At 45.2% G+C, this 19,058-nt stretch overlaps 1 protein-coding gene across 1 annotated transcript in view; it reads right to left on the bottom strand.

Annotated features, from left to right (window-relative positions):
• Positions 1-3,241: 3,241 nt before the first annotated feature.
• The window catches only part of GCN1 (GCN1 activator of EIF2AK4), a 250,315-nt gene continuing 234,498 nt past the window's right edge, over positions 3,242-19,058 (bottom strand). Inside the window, exons 56-57 of the mRNA XM_082258862.1 lie at positions 5,729-5,947; positions 3,242-3,850 (exon numbers count right to left, since the gene is read on the bottom strand). Coding sequence (XP_082114988.1) covers positions 3,725-3,850; positions 5,729-5,947 — 345 coding nt within the window. The 3' untranslated portion in view covers positions 3,242-3,724. The remainder of the gene's footprint in view (positions 3,851-5,728; positions 5,948-19,058) is intronic.

The raw sequence follows: 19,058 nt of genomic DNA, 5'->3' as shown, positions 1-19,058 counted from the left end.
ACCAACAGGACGACAATAAAAATAAAAAAATGCAAAAATGTGTGTCTTGTAATGGTTACTTTAATGTAAACTAAACCTCCTTCTATAATAACTCACAATATTTGCTTACTATGAATAAACTACATTTTTCGTTTAATAAAATTTTTTGCTTGGGACACATTTTTTTTACTTTAAGTGTGAACTCTAGGCAAACTGCTAAATATGCAGTTGAAATTCCTATATGGAAGCGGTCTTATCTGCCAAATGTTTGTATTTCTATCCATCCAGTCCTGAGATGTACATATCCCTGCCAGACCGTAGAGCCAGCCCTATGACCTCACTTTTTTTCTGCTGCAATTAACCCAACACAGCTCACTCATCTCCCTGCCTCCATCCTGTGACTGGAAAGTGAAGGAGCTTCCTGGATTTCAGCTTTAACCACTTAAGCCCCGGAAGATTTTACCCCCATTCCGACCAGGGGGTATTTTGCGATTCGGCACTGCGTGAATTTAACGCACAATTGCGCGGTCGTGCGACGCTGTACCTAAACGAATTTGACGTCCTTTTTTTCCCACAAACAGAGCTTTCTTTTGGTAGTATTTGATCACCTGTGCGATTTTTTGATCACACGCTATAAACAAAAAAAGAGCGTCAATTTTGCAAAAATAGCAATATTTTTCACATTTTTTTATATGAAATTCCCCCAAAAAAAAATGTAAAAATCAAAATTTTTAAAAATTTTCGGCCAATTTATTTTATGCTACCTATGTTTGGTAAAAAAAATCGCAAAAAGCGTATTTTGATTGGTTTGCGCAAAAGTTATCGCGTTTACTAACAAAGGGAAAGATTTTTGTCATTTTTGTTGTTTTTTTTTTTAACGCGTAATGGCGGCGATCTGCGATTTTGTTTGCGGTACTGCGACATTGGGGCGGACAGATCGGACCCTTGACTGACATTTTTGACACTTTTGGGGTTACCAGTGACATTTCTACAGTAATCAGTGCTATACATATGCACTGTTACTGTAAAAATACACTGGTAGTGAAGGGGTTAACTTTATTTGGAAGGGAGGGGCTGTGTGTGTCCCTAGGGGCGTGGTTTCTACTGTGATTGGCTGTGGCTCTAGCTGTAAGGACACTGATCAACGGATCTACATACCAGATCCGTTTTATCAGTGTCTTTGCAGCGAGGAGAATGACAGGCAGTTTGTTTACACAAGCTGCCTGACATTCTCCCTCGCCGATCGCCGAGTGACCGGCGGACATCGGGTCCGCTGGTCACACGCGCAGGGGGGTCCGTGACCACGCGGGAGCGGGAGCGCGCCCCGGGGGGCGCGCGCTCGCTCCCTAGACCCTCACAAGCAAGCAACGTAGCCCTACGTTAGTTTGCCTGTGAGGGGCTGACCGCCGACGTAGATAGTCGTGCGGCGGTCGGCAAGTGGTTAAAGTAGCTAATTACTTGATTTTGTCAAGATTGGTGTTACAAGGTGTGCTGCATCATAAACAATGGTACATAGTTTGTTAGGTTGAAAAAAGACAAGTCCCATCTGGTTCACCCAAAAAAAAGATCCAATTTTCTACAGCAGGGGAGAAAAATTCCTTCCTGATCGGATATTACCTGGATCAACTTTACCTATAAAAACATTTTAGTACCCATTTATATTATGTACACCTAGGAAAAAATCCAGGCCTTTTTTAAAGCAATCTAGTGAGCTAGCCAGAACCACCTCTGGAGGGAGTCTATTCCACATTTTCACAGCTCTTACGGTGAAGATACCTTTCCGTATTTGGAGACGAAATCTGTTTTCCTCTAGACGTAAAGAGTGCCCCCCTGTCCTCTGTGTTGACCTTAAAGTGAACAACACCAAGTTCACTATATGGACCCCTTATGTATTTATACATGTTGATCATATCCCTCCTTAATCTCCTCTTCTCAAGAGAATAAATTCAGTTCCTCTAACCTATTCTCATAGCTGAGGTCCTCCATGCCTCTTATCAGTTTGGTTGCCCTTCTCTGCACGTTCTCTAGTTCCCTGATATCCTTTTTAAGAACTGGTGCCCAAAACTGAACTGCAATTTCAGATGAGGTCTTACTAATGATCTGTAGTAAAAACAAAAACATCTGGACTGTGTTTCACCACTCCTCCAAATGCCTTCTGTAGACTATTGGACAGCAACAGACTACAGAGATATGATTCCTAAGAGATGTTAAAGAGGCCATTTACAACCAACTGAAACATCTTCCTCCAAACAGGCGGGTGCTTATCATCAACTTACAATTCCACCCCAATATCTTTACCCTGGAGTTCTACACTTTAAATCAGGGTTTTTCATCCAGGGTTCCATGGAACCCCAGGGTTTCTTGGGCAATGAGCAATTTCTACTTCTCAGATAAGCTCCCACTGACACCATTGGTCTTTTTTTGCTATCTGTAAGGGGGTAATTCGTCACATTGACCACAAGTGTAAGGAGCATTCTTCCTACTGTCCAAACTAATATATCATTAATTTTTAGTAGGGGTTCCCTACTGGAAAGTTATTTCAAGGGTTCCTGTGTTGAAAAGGTTGATAAAGGCTGCTTTAAACTTTACTCCTGCTAAAGTCTACCACATATGTATAACATGACGTCAAAAGGTTTTAAATCCCACATAATTCAGATAGACAGAAGCTGGATGAGTGGTTAAACTTTTTCATGAATAATTACGTTCTACTCTGATTTAATGCCACTAGATATCCTATGATCTAGATCAGTGGTCTTCAAACTGCAGTTCCTGGACTGGATGCACCCTTTGGCTTGCCACCACTGGGGCACTGTAATGCCCCCTGACATCAATCATGAGGCACTATTCCTCCCACTGACACCAATGATGAGAAACCATTCCTCCCACTGACACGATGGGGCTTAATTCCTTCCACTGATATAAATAATATGGCACTAGTCTTCCCACTAATTCCAGTGATAAGACACTATTCTTCCTCCTACTGACACCAGGTGATATGTTAATTTTTTTTTTTTTTTTTACTCCCACCGACCAAAAGGTCTGAGACATTGCCTACTGCCATTGATACTGGGGCATTTTGTTTTGTTCTCAGACTCCTACTACTGGCTACAGTCTGTCCTGCCTGCCCCCCCCCCCAAGTCTGAAGGACAGTAAACAAACCCCTTTCGTTATAAAGTTTGGAGAATGCCAATCTAGGTGACAGAAAACATTAGGAAACATGACCAGCAGTTCCATTTGATCCAAGACCAATGGTAAGTGTGAATTTAATTTCAACAAATGATTTTAATTCATACTTGTTGTACACTTATTTTAAGCAACTATTGGAAAGGCTGCATGGATAAAGAAACATACGTTTTCATTAAACATTTAGAAAGCCAGAAGTTTTAATTGTCTCCATGCACTACACAAAAGTGCATAATCAGAAACAAAACATTTCAGGAAACCTGTCATAAGAAGAAATATGTAGGCATTGCTGGTTTTCTGAAAATGCCAGCTGCTTGGCTGCCATGCTGACCCAATGGCTTCATTACTGAGCTGGAACAATTAAAAAGAGATCAGGAAATTCAAATCTTATTCGAGTTGCTTAATTTGCTGCATTCTTATTCCAGATTTGTGACTCCAAAGTAAGCCAAACTCAGCCAGGTAACTAGCATCCTCAGATAGCAGCCCTTGAATTTTAATTCTGACAGGCATACTTAATAGATATTGAGAGGTGAAATGTTGATACAACAGTTAAGTTTCCCTATCACGTCAAAATAGTTTCATCAATCTGTTCATTGGAGTCTGGCTGAGCTGCAAGCTTCTTCAGGGACCTGCGGTGACATTCATTTAGCATCTCTAGGCTGGCTGTGTCCAGTATCTTTGTCATATCCTGTTAAAAATGAAAAAAAAATATATAATTGATGGTGAATATTTTAAGGAATGCACCATTATAACAGAAGAGAGAAAATGACTACATAGCAACAATATTGCATTGGAAGGAGCTGGTCGCGCTGTCATTTGGTCACGTAACCGTTCCGCAGGTGGTCGTGACGTTCTTCAGCTTATGTTGCATCTTTTTAACTTGGATTGCTGTAAGTGTATTTCGCCTTTATTAAATTTGATTTTAAAGGATAATGCACTATTAGTCCCTTTCTTTCTTTTGGGAATGTATCTTTGGGCCACCTCATCTTGAGCAGCACCAAGTGTATTTATCTGGATGCCGGGGTTGGATGTGATCTGGAGGATCCTCAAGGAGAGTGCCTCACCTCTTCAGTCCCGCTGACACGGGATCACCTACCTATTTTGCTTGAAGCCTTTACCTCCATTATCTTCAGTAAGAGTCCATCTTTATCACTGGGTGTCATTCATTATCACATTGTTAAGTTTATTTGGAGGCTCTGTTTTGTTGATCACATGGTAAGAGGCCATTCACTACGTTGTGATAACTGAACTTGAAAACAGTCACCATTTTTACTGTGGACCAACCACCGAACACACCATTTATTTGCACATGTTTGACTATGGACTCCAACTTATGAAATGTATTTTGTTTACATTTTTTTTTAAGTCCTCCATTAGATAACTTTGTGCACTGTCTATTTTTTCACCTATACGAGTTGAATGCTTTACACATCATCATTATTGTTGGTTTACTTTTGAAGCGCATTATTTTCTTTATTTAACAATATTGCATTACTCAACAAACAAGTTCCTGAAATGCACAAATTGCCACCAAAAAGCCACTGCTCTAGCTCTACATGTCCAATAACAGAAATTACTGGAATGTAAGCCATGTATGACTGGATATACACTGGTATAACATGTATGTTTCTGGACCAAGCCATAACCTAGAATTCAGAACTAAGTGCACAAAAAATTATGGCAAAATGTGCTGGCTTATGTAAAATTGCAACAAGGATTTTAAATACTTACATGAGCCCCATCGCGATCCAGCGATGTACACGAGAGGCTCGGTTCTCCAGGAACTCTCCCTCTTCAGTGGCTGAGACAGCAGCATGAGCCATTGGCTACCGCTGCTGTCAATCACAGCCAGTGAGCCAATGAGGAGAGGGGGGACTGGGCAGAGCCACTACTGTGTCTGTGAATGGACATGCAAGCTGCTTGCTCTGGGGAACTTGGCAGTAGGAGGAGCCAGGAGCGCAGGCGGGGGACCCGAGAAGAGAAGGATTGGGGCTGCTCTGTGCAAAACCGCTGCACATAGCAGGCAAGTACAACATGTTTATTTATTTTTGAATTGCCTTTAATATAACTTCAAAAGCAAACCTGTACTTGGCCCAATCAAATGTAAAAGGTTTAGAGGAAACCAGACATATTCCATGAATTGTACTAACATAACAAAATCCTCACAAAAATCACTGTATACATTCTAGGCATCAGGTCATACCGAAGTCTAAAGCTCCCCTCTCCTATTTTGTTGTAGAAGCTCTAGGAAAATCTGGGGAAAATTGGGTCTCTTAGAGCACATGGGATGCGTAAAAATGCCACATTTTTAGGCATTCAAATATTTTTCAATACTTAACTAAATGCAGCCTATTGTTTTATTGGGCCTGTACACACAGGCATAAAACTTGAGCTGAGCATATATCAGTTAAAAAAAAAACCTTTCCGTGGTTTTAGAAGGAGTTTTTATGTGCATGTACGCACAAATATGTGCAATGCTTCACAGCCCATTCTTTTCTCCCAGGAATATCTGATGTTTATACATCAGTATCATATGCAAGTAACTTTACACATTTTATTGCCTTACCTGAAATAGGTTAGCGCCCAGCCTCAATTTTAAGAGATTCACTATAGCCTGGTCACTGTGTGCTCGAACGCTCGTGTTTTTGTCCTTAGTGTTGTCTAGCAGCACCTTGAGTATTGGCTTGCTGGTCTGAGGATCTAATGGAGGCATATGATCTTTATTGGACCACCAGATCATCTTTTCAGAAATAAGTTTAATATCACTGGAAGGGTTCTGAAGACACTATGGGAAAACACAAAATATTGATGTTAATATGCAAACGAGAGAAAATTTTAGTAAATGAAGACAAATGTTTTCTAAGTACAGAAGATTACAAAGCACAGAGGGAATGAATATTGTGGTGCTAATCTATAGTTAAAACTGAATTCCTGGTACAGTATGTGTTACTTTGGGCCAGGTTGAAATAGGCATATGCCATACCTGTGAGATCCTTGTGGAAGCTGGAAATCACTGTAGTAGTCTCTATTACTACAGTTGCTGTCTTCTGCAGCCAAAGTCAAGTGGCTGCCCTGCTGCATAGTAACCACAAAGAGTAGCTAGTTTTGCACAAGTACCATTCACAGAACACCTTGCCTTTTATCAATGAACTCAGGGCATTCTCTGATTGGGCGAGGTGGAGAGGCGAGTGGTTACATCATGATCTCCACCTTGTGGAGAACACTTTGCATTCATTAAGAACACAGTCTGAGGCAGAGAGCAGAGCCACACTTCCACAGCACAAAGGGGGGAAGATAATGTGGCAAAGGAAGATTCATCTTGGTGACCGCTGGCAGGATTACAGTTGGATGGCACAAAGTGAAGATACAACACTGCTGCATATACTTCTCAAGTACATTTCATCCAGTAAAAACGTGAAGTGATAGCTACGCAGAGGTACATCAGTATCATAGTAATGATTTAGAGATTGTAGGAACCAGGAGATTCCTGTGTTTTTGAGCAATGTTACCCTGTGCCATATGACCATTTTGTAACAAGTGGTCAATCAAATTTAGTGAGTTCTACCTATGGTGTGCATCATGAAGGGTGTAAAGGACAGGCACTTTATCACATTGAAGATTTTGCATCACATTTATTCTCACCTTGTGGAGGTGATTGTTTAAACACAGCATGCTTTACGGACCTTAAAATGTATTTATTACGTACAGCTGGATTGATTCTGCACGGTTTATTTTTTTTCAATGCATTTGTTGTTGGAAGGACCATTGATGCATTGATTTGATGCATCTTTATTGATTTGCACAGCATTTTAGTCATAATTAAATTTTTCTTTTATACCACTGTCTGCTTGGCATTTGGTTCGTATGGAACGATATAACACCCCGCATTGGCAGAGCCCCCTTGTTGGTGGAGTAGGATTCCCAGAACATAATTACCCCTCCCCAATTTACCTGATACCTCCTTGTTTTAAGACCAGAGTTGACCTCTGCCCTTTGAGTCAAGTGTGAGGAACATAAGACCAGATGGTTTCAATGCGACCTATTTCGTTTATCTGATAAATACCTTCAATACACATTGGTATATACCCATCTTTTCCCTGCCAGGGCGGCTACAGTGTCTTGAAAAAGTATTCATACCCCTTGAAATTTTCCACAATTTGTTATGTTACAAACCAAAAATGTAAATGTATTTTATTGGGATTTTATATGATTGACAATGTGGCACATAACTGTGCAGCGGCAGTTTCAACATTGTTTTACATATAAATATCTGAAAAGTGTGACGTGCATTTGTATTCAGCCCCCTTCACTCTGATACCCATAACTAAAATCTAGTGGAACCAATTGCCTTCAGAAGTCGCCTAATTAGTAAATAGTCCACCTGTATATAATTTAATCTCAGTATAAATACAGCTGTTCTGTAAAGCCCTCAAAGGTTTGTTAAAGAACCTTTGTGAACACCACCAAGAAGGCCAAGGAACACACCGGACAGGTCAGGGATAAAGATGTGGAGAAATTTAAAGCAGGATTAAGGCTTTAAAAAATTATCCCAAGCTATGAACATCTCACAGAGCGCTGTTCAATCCATCATCCAAAAATGGAAAAAGAGTATGGCACAACTGCAAACCTACCAAGACATGGCCATCCACCTAAACGGACAGGCCAGACAAGGAGAACATTGATCAGAGAAGCAGCCAAGAGGCCCATAGTAACTCTGGAGGATCTGCAGAGATCCACAGCTCAGGTAAGAGAATCTGTTCACAGAAAAACTATTAGTTATGCACTCTACAAATCTTGCCTTTATGGAAGAGAGGCAAAAAGAAAAGGATTGTTGAAAGAAAGCCATAAGAAGTCCCTGTCAGCAATGAACACAGGGCTCCTGTGTTCCTAGTCCCTGTGTTCATTCCATAAGTCCATCCCCCACACAGTTAGAAAACACCCCCTAGGGACACATTTAACCCTTTGTTTGCCCCTGGTGTAAACCCCTTGATTGCCAGTGTCATTAGTACAGTAAAACCAAAAAACAAACACAAGGGTGCACCGGCCTAGTGCATTATCCTCTAATTAGTACGGTAACAGTGCATATTTTTTAGCACTGATTACCATAGTAATGTCACTGGTCCCCCCAAGAGTGTCAAAAATGTCAAGTTAGGTGTCTGGCCTGTCCGCCCCAATGTCGCAGTTCCGCTAAAAATCGCTGATCGCTGCCATTACTAGTTAAAAAAAAAAAAAAAAAAAAAAGACAAATCTTTCCTCTAGTTTGTAGACGCGATAACTTTTGTGCAAGTCAATCAATATACTCTTATTGGGATTTTTTTTACCAAAAATATGTAGAATACAAATAGGCCTAAAATGATAAAAAAAAAAAATCAATTTTTAAATTTTTTATTGGGAATGTTATATAGCAGAAAGTGAAAAAACTTGGATTTTTGTCTTACTGTAAAATTCTTTTCTCTGGTGTTCATTGACAGATACCGCGCCTCATCTTGTTTGACCTTTGGGTTATGCTGCTCTCAGAAGTAGGACACTAGGCGTAAAAGAGTTAAAAAGTTTGACGACGCCCATAGGGCAGTCGCAGGGGGTATACTCCCGCTTCCTACTCTAGCCCTTCAGTTTTGTAACAAGCAGTGTCAGAAGACCATAAACCCCAACTCATTAGAGGGGCGGGTTCTGTGTTCGCCAATGAACATCAGAGAAAAGGATTTTAGGGTAAGACAAAAACTGAATTTTTGTAAAATCTTACCGTAAAATTCCTTTCTCCGAGTCCTCCGACAGTCGCCGCCCACTCATTCAGTCTTCACCAATGGGTATTGACCTCTAATCCATAGGAGCAAGCTAGGCATAAGACTTGCTAAAAACAAAGTAATTTACATAGACACGCCTATGGGGGCTGTCCCACTGGTCCAATACCCCCCTGCAATCAGCCATCCCAACTCAGTTTGGTAGCAAGCAGTTAAAGTCCAAAGAACCCCAAAAGAGGGGCGGGGGCGGCGACTGTCGGAGGACTCAGAGAAAGGAATTTTACGGTAAGATTTTACAAAAATTCAGTTTTCTCTTACGTCCTCCGACAGTCGCCATCCACTCATTCAGTCTTCACCAATGGGATGTCCCAAAGCAGTGTAGACATGAGGGGTGGGAAATGCAACCGTCATTAAGGCAACGCAGTACCCACGTCAGAGAAAGGAACCTTACTTGAACAGAAAGGTAACCCCCTGGGCAACAGAAAAAAAAAGCTCAACTGGAGCAACAACCCAGGAAAGCAAATAAAAACAAGGGGATAAACTGGACCCCTTAAGGTACTGCCGCACAGAGAACTTTGGGGCCAAAAAGCTGATGCCAGAACATCAAGTTTGTAGAATTTTGAAAAGGTGTCTTGCACACCTGGGCCACCGAAGCCTGATGCCGGAAGGCCCAGGAAGCACTCACCGCTCTGGTAGAGTGCGCCTTGACAGGGAAGGGCGGTACCCTTTCCTTAATCGAATAGGTCTGTTCAATCGTCTGTCTGATCCATTTTGAAATGGTCGCCACAGACGCAGCCATACCCTTCCGAGGTCCCTCAGGAAGGACAAAAAGGGAATCCGACTTCCGAAAGGATTCAGTGGACGACAGGTAAACCCTGATCGCCCTGACAACATCCAAGGAATGTAAAGCAAACTCTTTTGGATGTTAAGGTTTCGACATAGCGACGGTAAAACCATGTCCTCATTAAGGTGAAAATCAGAAACCACCTTTGGAAGGAAGGACTGGTTAGGTCGCAAGACCACCTTATCCCTATGAACCACTAGGTAAGTGGAGCGGCAAGACAAGGCCGCCAACTCTGACACTCTGCAGGCAGAAGTGATCGCCACTAGAAAGGCAACCATCCTAGACAGCAGAGGCAAAGAGATTTCCCTGATGTTTTCAAAGGGAGAACTTTGTAGCACGGACAGAACCAAGTTCAAGTCCCATGGAGGTAGAGGCGCCCTCCGAGGAGGGGCCAAATGATGCACACCTTGAATAAAGGTGCGAATTAAGGAGTTAGACGCCAAGTGGCGCTGAAAAAGGACAGCCAGTGCAGATAACTGGCCCTTAATCGTGGTTAACGCAAGGCGCTGGTCCACACCAGATTGCAGGAAAGCTAACACTCTCGCCACCGAGTAGGAACGAGGAGAGAAGCCCCTGGATTCACACCAAGCAAAATAAGCTTTCCAGGTACGGTAATAGATCTTACCAGACGAGGCTTTCCTAGCCTTGAGCAAGGTAGGAATGATCTCCGAAGGAAGACCCCTGTCTCTCAGGACCTGGCTTTCAACAGCCACGCCGTTAAAGCCAGTGACTGTAAAGCAGGATGGAAGATTGGTCCCTAAGACAGTAGATCGTCCCTTAGCGGAAGCCGCCATGGAGGCTCGACGGCCAGGTGAACGATGTCCACGCAGGACCGGCGCGGCCAGTCCGGTGCCGTCAGAAACACCAACTTCGGTTCTGAGGCCAACCTGCGAAGGAACCTGGACAACAACTGATCAATGGCGATAATCGGCCTGCCAATTCTCCACAGCCGGAATGTGAACTGCCGAAATCGCTGGGTCATGAGTCTCGGCCCAAGACAGAATACTGGTCACTTCCCGGGCCGCCCGGGCACTCCTGGTGCCCCCTTGGTGGTTGATGTAAGCCACAGCAGTGGAATTGTCCGTCTGTACCCGTACAGGACGGCCCCGAAGATGATCTGACCAATGGAGCAGGCACAGCCTGATCGCTCTCAATTCCAAGATGTTTATCGGTAGAGAGGATTCCTCCACCGACCAAGTGCCCTGGGCAGACAGGTTGCCCAGGACGCCACCCCAGCCGGACAGGCTGACATCCGTGGTAATCACTGTCCACAGCAATGGCCGGAAGGATTTCCCCTCCACTACAACCGGGGACTGGAGCCACCACAGAAGATCCTCTCTGGTTTGGCGACTCAGAGACACCCTCAGGTCCAATGACTGAGGAAGCCTGTCCCATCTGGCCAGTATCTCTGCTTGGAGAGACCGTGTGTGAAACTGTGCAAACGGTATCGCCTCGAAGGCTGACACCATCAACCCCAGGGACCGCATACAGGTCCTGAGCGACGAGGATTGGTTGTCCCTTAGGGACCTGACCTCGTTCTGCAGGGTCCGGAGCTTGTCCTCCGGCAGAAATACCCTCGCTTGGGCAGAGTCCAAGACCATTCCCAGGTAAGGGAGATGAACAGAAGGGGACAAGGTCTACTTCTGATCGTTGATGGTCCATCCGAACTCCTGGAGCGTCTGAACGTAGTGGACAGATCGCTCAGCAGACTCTGACTGGCACTCGATCTTAACAGGAGATTGTCCAGATATCCTAAGACCACCATGCCCTGGGCCCGTAACAGGGCCAGAACAGGAGCCAGCACTTTGGTAAACACCCTTGGAGCCGAAGCGAGACCGAAAAGTAACGCCACAAACTGATAGTAATCCTTTGCGATAGCGAATCAGAGGTATCTCTGATGACCCTCGAATATGGGGATGTGTAAATACGCATCCTTCAGGTTGATAGAGGCCAGGAAATCTCCTGGACTCAGAGAGACCACCACCGAGCGGAGAGATTCCATGCAGAATTTTTGAACGCGCACGAAGCGGTTCAGAGCTTTAAGTCCAGAATCGGACGCACCTTGCCCTCCTTTCTGGGCACAGTGAACAGATTTGAGTAAAACCCCCGAAATCTGTCCCAATGTGGCACCGGGACGATTACCCCCTGGGCGAGCAGGTCCTGCAACACCCGATGAAGATCTTGCAACCAATCTGGGGTCAAATGAAGATTTGAGGGAAAGAATCTGTCCACTGGTCATGAAAGGAATTCGATCTTGTAACCTGATCGAATGATTTCCTGAACCCACCTGTCCGGAATTCGGAGCAGCCAAGGTTGGAGGAAACCGCGAAGACGTCCCCCCACCCCTGAAACGGATGAGGGCGCCCCTTCAGGCAGTGGCGGACTGGGCCGCCGCACCAGCCTGGGCGGTTTTTGGCTTTCCCGCCCAGGGTTTTCTCTGGCCACCCTGGCCCTTGAAGGGTTTCCCCCTGTCCTGCACCTTGAAGGCACGAAAGGACCCCTGGTTAGGTTTAAAGGAGGGGCTACGCTTACCGTGGAAAAACTTACCCCTAGAATTCTGGGGCAACAGAGTGCTCTTTCCCCCAGTGACACCTTTAACCAATTCATCCAGGGATTCTCCAAAAAGACGAGACCCAGCATAAGGGATGTCAGACACCGTGTTCCTGGAAGTCTGGTCAGCCGACCAGCTTTTCAGCCAAATCAAGCAGCGATTAAGTACTGCGACACTCGATAAGCGCGCAGCTAATGGGGACTCATTCAAGGCCCCATCGCACAAATACATGACCCCTTGATAAATCTGGTCCACCATCTCCAAGGTAGTAGGGGGGGGCAGAATCAGCCACGAGGGTGCGCTTGAGCACCCTGGTCCAATCAGTCACAGCCTGAGCGACCATGACGGAGGCGAAAATAGGTTTCAGCATGGATCCCGCCACCATGTAAGCATGGCGGGCAAGAGATTCCAGCCTCCTATCCGTAGGATCCCTAAATACCGGAGAATCCTCGGTGGGAACCAGAGTGGCCTTGTTCAATCTGGCCACAGTGTGATCCACCTTAGGAGCCACACACCAGCGCAAATCCGTAGGAGATGCAAAGGGGTAAAGGAGTTGAAACTTTCTCGGCACCACAAAAGTGCGTTTCAAGTTGCGCCATTGTTCATTCACAGTGACGTGAAACTCAGCCGGGCAATCAAATACCTGCGCCACCTCACAGGATCTGTGGGTCCCAAAAGAGGACACTATTTCCGGAGGATTGGGCTCATCCTCTAAATGTAATGTTTCCTTAATGGCAAGGATCAGGGTATCCATAGCTGCACGGTCTTTGGCCGTCCCAGGGGGGGAATCATCCACCACCGCAACCTCCCACTCCCCTTCAGACTGGGAAGAGCGAGACCCTTCAAGGGGCACGCTACCTACGGCAACCATGTCAGACTCAGAAGAAAAAGAGAGCCTAGGCCTTTTTTCAGTACGCTGTGCGGACATCAGAAAATCCACCTTTGACGTCAAAGTCGCAAGTGCAGCAGACAGAGTAGTCAGAGCAGAGGATTCAGAGGACCCTGAACCATCCACCAAGGCAGGGGGAAATTTGCTGTCCTGGGACTCCATAATAAAAAAAACTTTTTTTTTTTTAAATACTGGCCCTTTAAGCGCACCGCGATCCCCCGCAGTACACCGCTATGAGGGACTAAGCAAAACGACCCCCAAGCAGGAATAAGCTTACAGCCAGAGGTATTTCCCCCAAAAAAAGACAGCAAGACAGACCCCACAAGTGTTACCTACACGCCTGCCGATCTTCCTCTAAAGAGGAAGTGATGTCACCGCAATAGGCTGAACTAGGATTTTAGCCCAAGGAAAAATGGTTGCCCATAGAAAGTAATGGGAGGCTTGGGGAAAATGGCCGCCAACATGTGCTCAGCAAAGAACACACTGCCACACACAAGATGGCGCCGCAAGGCGCCAAAACACACTACATACACTGCTGTATAAGCGCCCACAGTGAAGCCAGCATGCTGCCCACACCTAAAATGGTGGACCGGCGGTTTCTAACCCCGCAGCGGTCAATGCACGTGTCTGCACCTCCAAAAGCACCATAAAGTGACATAGGAGAGGGACCCCCACAAACCCACATAGCGCACCAGCTGTGAGAGAGCCCCCGCAGGGACCGGGATCAGGGAGCCCAAAAACGCACAGACATGAGGGAATAACACAGACACACAGACACACAGGACTGCCAGCCCCAGACAGAGTGTACTTACCGTACCCGATGGCGTGGGGTGCCTCTCATCGACGGGAAACCTCCCACCCTCAGATGGCGGGGGTGCCGTCAGCCAAAAACGCAGGACGCTAGCAGTGCACGGAGAACCATGGGGAGACGTCCAAGCGAGGTAGCCACCTCGCAGGCTGCATCCCTGAGGACAGGGATGGGTTGTTTGTGAAGCCAGGGCAAACACATAGCCTGCTAAACGCTCGATGGCGGGCTGGGATTCCATAAGGTCCACTGTCCTGGAACAACAGGACGACCAGTGCGACTCCCAGCTCTGCTACGCCGTCATCATCTTGAAGAAGTGACTAACTACACGCTGATAAAAAAAAAAAAGCTAGTAGTGCAAAGAAAAAAAAACACATTTTTCAGAAATAAAATCATAAAAACAGAAGAAAGGCTGAGACTGTAGCCCCAGCACAGGGAGAGCCTATCTCACTCCTAACTAGGCAGAAGACAAACTGAGTTGGGATGGCTATTTGCAGGGGGGTATTGGACCAGTGGGACAGCCCCCATAGGTGTGTCTATGTAAATTACTTTGTTTTTAACAAGTCTTATGCCTAGCTTGCTCCTATGGATAAGAGGTCAATACCCATTGGTGAAGACTGAATGAGTGGGCGGCGACTGTCGGAGGACGTAAGAGAAAATCCAGTTTTCTCTTTCGTTCATTGACGGACACAGCTCTTCTTTGACCCTTGGGATGTCCTAAAGCAGTGTCAATATGACGAGTGGGAAGAACACAGCAATAAACATACTTATAAGGCTAAACGTGGCCAATCAGGTAAAAAAAGGAGCTCAACAAGGAAACAACTTGAGCTCTCTCTCTCCAACAGTGGCCTGCAAAACCTTGCGGCCAAAGGCAGCTTTAACAGATGCCAACACATCCACCTTATAAAATTTTGTGAAAGTGTGCACGGACGACCATGTGGCCGTCTTGCAACCCTGCACCACTGATGCCTGATGACAGAAGGCCCAAGAGGCACTAAGCACCCACGTAGAATGCACCTTAACAGGGAAAGGAGGATCCTGAAACCTTGATGGAATAGGCCTGTACCACCGTCTGCTGCGACCATTTCCGGATGGATCAAGCAGACGGGGCCAGCCTCTTACGGGGTCCATCTGTAAGGACAAACAGGGAATCCGATTCAAGAAACAACTCAGTCACTGCCAGGTACACCCTAATTGCCCGAACCACATCCAAAGAATGTAAAGCAATCTCTTTAGGGTGCTTAGGCTTAGGACACAAGGAAGGCAACACAATGTCTTTATTTAAATGGAAACCAGAGACGACCTTAGGAAGGAACGACTGGCAGGGACGAAGCACCACTTTATCTACGTGAACCACCAAGTAAGGTGACCGACAAGACAAGCTGCCAGCTCCGACACCCTCCGTGCAGAAGAAAAAGCCACTAAGAAGGGTACATTCTGGGACAATGTAAGCAGAGGAATCTCACAAATACAGTCAGGTCCATAAATATTATAACAATTCTCATCTTTTTGGCTCTATAATGGATTTAAAATGAAACAAACAAGATGTGCTTTAACTGCAGACTTTCAGCTTTAATTTGAGGGCATTTACATCCAAATCAGGTGAAAGGTGTAGGAATTACAACAGTTTGTGTATGTGCCTACCACTTTTTATGGGACCAAAAGTAATGGGACAATTGGCTGCTCAGCTGTTTTATGGCCAGGTGTGTGTGATCCCCTCATTATCCCATTTACAAGGCGCAGATAAAAGGTCTAGAGTTCATTTCAAGTGTGCTATCTGCAATTGGTATCTGTTGCTGTCAACTCTCAATATGAGCTCCAAAGAGCTGTCACTATCAGTGAAGCAAGCCATTATTAGGCTAAAAAACAAAACAAACCCATCAGAGAGATAGCAAAAACATTAGGTGTGGCCAAATCAACTGTTTGGAACATCCTTAAAAAGAAAGAACGCACCGGTGAGCTCAGCAACACCAAAAGACCTGGAAGACCACGGAAAACAACTGTGGTCGATGACCGAAGAATTTTTTCCCTGGTGAAGAAAACACCCTTCACAACAGTTGACCAGATCAAGAACACTCTCCAGGAGGTAGATGTATGTGTGTTAAAGTCAAAAATCAAGAGAAGACTTCACCAGAGTGAATACAGAGGGTTCACCACAAGATGTAAACCATTGGTGAGCCTCAAAAACAGGAAGGCCAGATTAGAGTTTGCCAAACAACATCTAAAAAAGCCTTCACAGTTCTGGAACAACATCCTATGGACAGATGAGACCAAGATCAACTTGTACCAGAGAGATAGGAAGAGAAGAGTATGGAGAAGGAAAGGAACTGCTCATGATCCAAAGCATACCACCTCATCAGTGAAGCATGGTGGTGGTGGTAGTGTCATGGCGTGGGCATGTATGGCTGCCAATGGAACTGGTTCTCTTGTATTTATTGATGATGTGACTGCTGACAAAAGCAGCAGGATGAATTCTGAAGTGTTTCGGGCAATATTATCTGCTCATATTCAGCCAAATGCTTCAGAACTCATTGGATGGCGCTTCACAGTGCAGATGGACAATGACCCGAAGCATACTGCGAAAGCAACCAAAGAGGTTTGTTTTTAAAGGGAAAGAAGTGGAATGTTATGCAATGGCCAAATCAATCACCTGACCTGAATCCAATTGAGCATGCATTTCACTTGCTGAAAACAAAACTGAAGGGAAAATGCTCCAAGAACAAGCAGGAACTGAAAACAGTTGCAGTAGAGGCCTGGCAGAGCATCACCAGGAACGAAACCCAGCGTCTGGGGATGTCTATGCGTTCCAGACTTCACGCTGTAATTGACTGCAAAGGAATTGCAACTAAGTATTAAAAAGTGAAAGTTTGATTTATGATTGTTAATCTGTCCAATTACTTTTGGTCCCTTAAAAAAGTGGGAGGCACATATACAAACTGTTTTAATTCCTACACCTTTCACCTGATTTGGATGTAAATACCCTCAAATTAAAGCTGAAAGTCTGCAGTTAAAGCACATCTTGTTTGTTTCATTTGAAATCCATTGTGATGGTGTATAGAGCCAAAAAGATTAAAATTGTGTCAATGTCCCAATATTTATGGACCTGACTGTAGGTTCCAATGGCGGTTACTGAAGAACCGACAGCACCAAGTTGGGATTCCACCAGGCCAATGGAGACCACACTGGGGGAGCCAAGTGGCGAACCCCCTGAACAAAGGTGCAAACCACAGAAGCGTAGCCAAAGGACGATAAAAGCAAATCGCCAAGGCCGAACCTAGCCCTTGATGGTACCCGAGGCCAGAATCCACACAGTAATCTCCCGGTTGTCCGTCAGAACAGTCGGAGACTCTGCTCGCAGAAGACGATCATCCAGGTACTCCAGTACCGCAATCCCCCGCTGGCACAACAATGCCAACACTAGTAAAAACCCGAGGGGCTGAAATGAGACCTCTTGATAATACTCCATGCCCACAGCAAGTGGAGGAATCGCGAATGACCGACATATATCAGAATTTGAAGGTAAGTGTCCTTAATATCGATAGAGACCAGAAGATCACCCTGACATAGGGACACCACTACCGCACTAATGGACTCTATTCAAAACATCTGTACCCGCACAAAGCGGTTCAGAGCTTGAGGTCCAAGATTGGACAAAGCTCGCTTTCCTTCCTGGGACCTGCAAACATGTTCGAATAAAACCCAGGAAACAAACGTTCTGATTCTGAGACCGGACCAACCACCCCCTGTAGTGTACATTTTTTACCGCACCGAAGAGACCTTTCAGGCGGTGTGGGGATAAACACAGGTTGGGAAGAAAGAACCTCTCTGGAAGAGAAGACCGAAAAAAACTCGATCTTTTATCCGGACCAAATCAGCTTGTGGACCCACTTGTCTTAAATCAGGGAGGTCCACTGGTCAGGAAGGAAGAGACAATGTCCTCCCCCCACCCCAAATACAGGTGATGGCACCCCTTCAGGCAGAAGAGGGCTTGTCTGCCAGTCAGGAAGGACCCACTCTCGGCATACCAGACCAGGTCCTCATGGAATCTCCGGAGGAGGTCCTTCCAGGGAGGCTCCAAACAAGCGATTCCCCACAAATGGAAGATCACATAAGGCCCTCTGGAAAGTCTGGTCTGCAGACCAGTAAATTAGCCATATCATGCACCGAAGGATAATTGCTGTCACGGACAGCCAAAAGACTAAGGGAGCCACATCCAGAGAGGCATTACAGACGAACTGCAACCCCTGGAACAAATAGTCCACCAACCCCGCAAAGGCAAGTGGAAGCTGTTCCCCCTTCAGGACCTGGCACAAAAGCTTAGCCCACTCGGGACAGTCAGAGACACTAATGCTATGGTGAACATCGGCCAAAGGACCGAACCGGCTTAACCACTTAAGCCCCGGAGGATTTGGCTGCTAAACGACCAGAGGGTATTTTGCGATTCGGCACTGCGTGACTTTAACGGACAATTGTGCGGTCGTGCGACGCTGTACCTAAACGAATTTGGCGTCCTTTTTTTCAGACAAACAGCTTTCTTTTGGCGGTATTTGATCACCTGTGCGATTTTTTGATCACGCGCTATAAACAAAAAAAGAGCGTAAATTTTGCAAAAATAGCAATATTTTTCTTTTTTTTTTATATGAAATTCCCCCCAAAAAAAATGTAAAAATCAAAATTTTTTAACATTTTCGGCCAATTTGTTTTATGCTACCTATGTTTGGTAAAAAAAATGGATTTTTGTAAAATCTTCCCGTAAAATCCTTTTCTCTTAGCTCATCGACAGACGTAGTCCTCGGTGATACACCACCTTCGGGTTATGTTACCTCCGCAGGAGCAGGACTAGACAGGAAATTAAAAAGCTCTGGCCACACCCTAGGGGCAGTCCCAGAGGGTATATCCTCTCTCTCTCTGCCTCAGCAAATCAGTTATGTGAAAAAGCAGTGCTTAGAGAATTTAACCCAACCCAACTCCAAAACAGAGGGGCGGGGACTACGTCTGTCGATGAGCTAAGAGAAAAGGATTTTACGGTAAGATTTTACAAAAATCCATTTTTCTCTAGCGCTCAT

Source organism: Pelophylax lessonae (assembly GCF_965119305.1).
Source record: "Pelophylax lessonae genome assembly, chromosome: 1".
Lineage (NCBI taxonomy): Eukaryota > Metazoa > Chordata > Amphibia > Anura > Ranidae > Pelophylax > Pelophylax lessonae.
The sequence above is the reverse complement of the archived record's forward strand: the minus strand, read 5'-3'. Positions and strand labels throughout refer to the sequence as shown.